Raw genomic sequence first — 6,000 nt, 5'->3', positions numbered from 1 at the left:
ACAGAAACATTATATTGATTACCAGTATGCATAAGTCTCCTGCCATTGATGAAACAACTGGGGATCTTATGAAACCAGAATTAAAATGTATATTATTCACAAACCGAATATACATATATTGCATAAACTTACTGATCTTAGTCAAATTTATCAAACTAAATCATTACAAATACATAAATACATGGGTGAGCACCACGGTCACAAAGAAAAGAATATGGCATTTCGCTGAAGAAGAAAAATAATCTTCAGTAAACAAGATTTTTTTTTTAAGGAACAGTTTCATATTCCAGAGTACTATCTACATTTCTGTATACATTTTTAATAAGAAGAATATAAAAAGTTAGTATTACATTTTGAAAAATGACTGCACTGACTTTAGAGCTCTGAAAGACATGTGTACTATATAAAATTAACTTTATTGTAAAAAGACCTGTACAAATTAAAGAATTTCAATTTCCATACATTCTGAAGCCATATTTACACAGAACGGATAAATATAAATACAAATTTCCCAGGGATTTCTTGCTCTGCTGCCATGTTCAATATAAAGAATGAAAGGTTAGCCAACACAGCTTCATTTATTATTCAGGTACAATATGGATTACATCTGCAAATAAATGAAGATAAAAATCAGTATATATATATAATATTAACTTACGTTTTGCGAGTATCGAGGTAACTCCTGCGACGTTTCGGGGTGCAACTGCTCCCTTCCTCAGGCTGCTCACGTTAAGGTTATGTATAAATCATAACCAAGTCGAACTCTCCATAGGTTCAGGATATAGGATTGGTAAAAGGTGTATGGTTAAAAAACAGTAAAAATTTAAAACCAATTACAGGTACACGTCAAACTACCATGTCATTTCCCAACTAGAAACTGCTCCTTGGAATGTTAAAACTTTAAAACTGTGAATAGCCACGGTCTACGTGCACTGCAAATACTCCAAAACGTCGCAGGAGTTACCTCGATACTCGCAAAACGTAAGTTAATATTATATATATATTAAACTTGTAATTTGCACAACCTTCATCATGTATTCATGTATATAAAAATTAGTACTGAAAGAAGATATACGTTGGTTGGAAATTTAAAAGTGGCAACACTGCTGTATATACACCATGAAGCAGAACTGGTGCTTCTCACTTATACCACATGTTAGTTTGATACCTAAGCTACTCCCAGTAAATGGACTCTTCCTTCCAACACTAGGTGCATGTGCAGTGACAAGAGGAATAGATTATCGTTGGAGTTGACTGTCTAAAGTTATGTAGTCAGAACCCCATTAATGTGAGTGAAAGTTCTGGTGATTCTCTCTGTACCTCCAGGACAGATCGTCAATGTGCAGTATTACTGTTCATTTTTTGGAACAACCTGCGTTGTGAAAGAAGAGGGGACACTTTCTGCTGAATCCTCCCATCATTTTGCAGGATAATACTCGGGTGCATGTAGCCCAACCTGTGGCTGATTTGTTAGCTCGATAGAACTGGCAGACGGGATTTGATCCCTAAGATGAAGCTTCTGAACTGTTCCAGAGATTCTTCAGGCAATAGACCGTTCCATTCAAACCATCAACAGAACAAAAATACTAAGACTTCCACATCTGGCAACGGTTGTACACGATGCTGGTGACTACATCGAAAGGCTGTGAAACTTTCACAGAGGTATCTCTTTGTATTATTTGAGAATAAATAGTTGCCACTATTAAATTTCCAACCTGTTCAGACATTTTTATATAAACTTACTCAACACAAAAATTCATGCTGCACCGTACTGAAATAATAAGCATCGCTAGCTAAAGTCGTTTTCACGTTCAGAAGACACAACGGCGCTTATGGAGAAACTGCACAGTGTTGCCAATACAGCGCTAGCTCATGTCACCGGGAAATGATGACCTTCCTTCACAATGCAGGTGTTACATATTTTGTATATATAATGATAATTATATGTAATTATTAATATTAATATTATACTGTGAACGTTACAGTTACCCTTTTTACTATGATCCATTGCGATCACTACACACGCAAGTGTAATGCACGAATATGACACTTCAGAAATCACTTAAAAAAGTAAAAATCACTGAGAGCTCACACAACTGAAAACACTTTTTCGAGAGAGGAAAAAAGTCTAAACAGACCAAAGCAGATCTCTCACTCAAGTAAGGGGAACCTGGCACATGGGTTAGGTTCAAGTTGCAACCCAAACAAACAAATGAGTTATGGCCCACGTGAACTAATAAGACATGAATGACTCAAGCAAGGCATGTCATGTTTCTATCTTGAAGCCCCATATTTTGTCACATGTTGGAAAGCCTTTCAAAGGTTAATATGGTGTCTATGAATTTATGTGTACATTGGAAACTGAAAGGTGATCTTCATTTCAGTATTAATGTCGACAGTAATGTAAACAAAAACAACGTGTATTTGCGACAGCACTAATGTTGCTCAAAACAGCAGCATTGGAAATATTTGTCAATTATTAAATTTAAGTAATTTCAATTCTATTATAACAAACTACATGAAGTTCATATCTTTACTGAATGGAAATAAAATATCTCGAAAACTTGGTGGTGATTAGCCGGAATGCTGAGGTGAGTCAGCTCAAGATGGCCAGACAACGTCTCCTTACTTCGCGTGCGGTTCGGGTTAAAAAGAAACTCGAAATGCATGGAAGTAATATTTCTGGGAACCTTTGACTGGTTATAAAAAATAATTTCATTATTTTCTCCACAACTTTGTCGCTGGAAGTTTTTACTTGGAATTACAGAACAAAAAATGGCCAGCGACGACATTTTCTACTGCACGAATATAAAAAATCCACATACTTTATTTGAATATTTTTTAATGCAAATATGCTTTAAAGTATTGATAAATTCTGAGTACCACCGTCACCTATGACAATTAAAAAAAAGTGTCAATTTTTTTTAATAATGAATGCTTCAATTTTACGGCATGTTTCAACGTTAGGAATGAAAACAATGTAAAAATTGTGTTTTCACAGAAAATTTGCATTTTTAATTTATCTAAAATTATGTAAGCAAGTTACCAGTTTTTTGTGTTCACCATCGTATTCTCTACAAAATTTCCTGCAAAACTGCAGGTACCGATTTTACTTAAGCTAAAATTGTAAATCCAGAAATTTCACAACAGCACGCTCATATTTCCCATAAGAAAAGCATTGCCCATAAGAGCCCATTGTGTCTTCTGAACGTGAAAACGACTTTAGTATAGTGCCTACAGCATTACTGTATCCACAGATAAAGTGGGACTGTGACTTAAATTTTTTTTAAGGGAACTGAGGTGAAAAACTTAAAATGCTGGATCCGAGTGTCTACAATTTCGTAAAAACAAAATTCACTGACTTTTCAAGACCAAGAACCAACATTTTCCAGACTAAGGCCATTAGGACAATTCATGAATTTAAACATGAGTGTAAGAATGTCACTATATTTTAGCTAACACCACACTTAGAATGCCACTTAACAAAGTTTTAGTACATTCACTTCACATATAAACTGAATAGAAATTGACTGTTGGAAAGGGGGTTTCTACATGAAAATGGTTCAAAACATGACCTTTTTCTGGAGCATTTAACATACAATTTCTACTGTAACTACCGACAGTACATCTAATGGAAGTATACTTTGTTTACAACAATTTTTTAATTTTTTGCATCTTTCTTTCATTTTTTCAAAAATCTACTTTTAGTGCACTACAAAAATGTTGATTTTTCCAAAAACCTAGTAAATTTCGCTGATATTTCCAAAAATATTTTTCAGGTGTTCCTGACTGGTGGGTAATGTAAAGCTAGTGAAAACATATGCCTAACATGTTGAGTTCCCATAATCAAATGACAACATGACCCTGCACAGTGCAGCACAAATGGGTACTCCTTACAAGCATTGTGCTTACCTGATCTGTAACTTGTCTCAGGAGGAAATGACAAATTATATGTGTTTTAAGGGATTAGTTCACTGTGAAAATACCAAAACTCTTGATAAGTTTTATCTGGGAAATGATGATGCTTAAATTGGGTTGGGTACAGTTCATTCATTGATAAATTTGCTTTATTTTACTTCACTTTTGAGCCACTGTTGGCTAATTGTGAAGATGGGGATGATTGATGATATGACGAATGGACTCATAAACACCATGCACATGCTGGGATTTGAACCCGGGACTACTGGCATCGTAGCGCTATGTGCTAACCACTCTGCCACGGGGGCCAGCTACAGTTCATTCTTGAAGCACGAGTGGAAGGCACAGGTGCAGGGTGGATGGAAGCTAAATTTTTTTTGGAAATATTACATGTTGCTTAATACAAGTGCATGAAGCTCATGAACTGAATGAATTAAGGTTGAACTGACGGTTCCAAAAAATGCCAAAACATGGATGTGATTAGTGAAAACTTTCAAATGAGAGAGATACTTTATTCTCCATACACATTTATTAATTACATTCTTAATCAGAGCTGAGCCGATACAGGGCCAATATATATATATATATATTTACCGAAACCAATAGATACATTTTCAAAGATTAGTACTTTGCAGCAAAAAGCCACGTGACACTTTCATGGAGTCTAATTATCCTGAATTTTATGAAATATTATCCAATATTTTAATGCAAAAGTCTGGTAAATTAATGCTAATGATTGGAGTGGAATGTTCACCCATTAATACTAATTAATACTACTGTGAACAACTTAATTGTTACAATTTTCAACCATCGGTATGAGTATGGATATTGGCCCAATCCTATGAATAAGCTTTATCTAGTATATAATCGGCTTAAAAATCCACTTACAACTGCCACACTAGGAGAAATACATAACCTAGCTTTTTTTTAAATCATTTTGACAGAACTGAAATAAATGTGCACCTTATGTATAATCACCAGACCTCGGATTTTTACGTTCTAAAAACTGTGCTTTTAGGTTTGTAAAATAGGCTCTAAAAATCCTAAAATAGGTTCGTAAAACCCTAAAATAGGTTATAGAAATTCAAAAATAGGTCCAAAAAGTCTTAAATTAGGCTCGAAAAATCTTAAAGTAGGTTACAAAAAAAACTTAAAAACAGTTCAAAATTTCTGAAAAATACTGATTAGGTATAGTCACCGGCAACGAAAATGGGGCACCTATATCCTGAAATATGCACTATCTTGCATAATGTTGTGTGTGTTGCCTAACCCTATGGTGATGGCAGAACTTACTATTCTTTGTTGCATAATTAAGCAAAAATCTTTTTTCATGTTATCCACAGTCAAACTCCGCAATTTTGTCTGTGAGGATCATCTTAAGTGCTGAAAATAATCTTTCAACAAAAACATAGTCAGTGGTGCAAACTTCAATGCTGAAATGTTAGTTTGCAAGGCGTGAGTGCTACAAAGCACCGAAGTGATGCGAAAGTCAGCAAAACCACATAGATCAGACCACTTTGGATTGTACAGGTAACAGTGGCATCAAATATTTGAGCTTTGAAAAATCACCATGGGCTTAGAGGAAGGGAAATCAACGTTTCAAACATGTTCGTCATTGAATTATTTCGTGATCAAACAAAGCAAATGCCTCTGTGTGACATACAAATCCTGTAAAACCTTTAAAAATATATAAAAACCTAAAAAAAAAGGTTGTTGATTTAGGTGCATGAACCTCAAATAGTTACTAACAAGCAAAATAGGTTTTTAGGTACTATAAAACTTCATCCGTTGTTGCGTTTTTTAACGAAACGTTGACATAACTTATTTCTTACATACCTGTAAAGAGAAAAATAGGTTAAAAACCTAAAAAACCTATCCTCTTAACTGAACTGTATATGTATTAAGACAATGTATCTCTCTGCAGGTCACACTGGGCACATTTTAAAACCACCAAGTAGCTAAAAAATGTAAAGCATAACTCACCAACAGAAATATCTGCTCAAAAATTTACACATGTATGTCTTTATGCTTCAGCATCCCACGTTCTTTATTCTCCAAGGACTGATCTGCAAATCCAACCAG

The 6,000-nt window shown here is 34.7% G+C and overlaps 1 protein-coding gene across 2 annotated transcripts in view; it reads right to left on the bottom strand.

Moving 5' to 3' along the window:
* Positions 1-397: 397 nt before the first annotated feature.
* LOC145980408 (uncharacterized) overlaps positions 398-6,000 on the bottom strand; it is a 28,124-nt gene continuing 22,521 nt past the window's right edge. For both annotated transcript variants that reach the window (XM_083113483.1, XM_083113484.1), the window contains exons 4-5: positions 5,902-5,984; positions 398-607 (exon numbers count right to left, since the gene is read on the bottom strand). In XM_083113483.1, coding sequence (XP_082969609.1) covers positions 5,926-5,984 — 59 coding nt within the window. In that variant the 3' untranslated portion in view covers positions 398-607; positions 5,902-5,925. The remainder of the gene's footprint in view (positions 608-5,901; positions 5,985-6,000) is intronic.

Source organism: Lepisma saccharinum, chromosome 27, assembly GCF_977018435.1.
Source record: "Lepisma saccharinum chromosome 27, izLepSacc3.1, whole genome shotgun sequence".
NCBI lineage: Eukaryota > Metazoa > Arthropoda > Insecta > Zygentoma > Lepismatidae > Lepisma > Lepisma saccharinum.
This window is presented reverse-complemented; position numbering and strand designations above follow the sequence as displayed.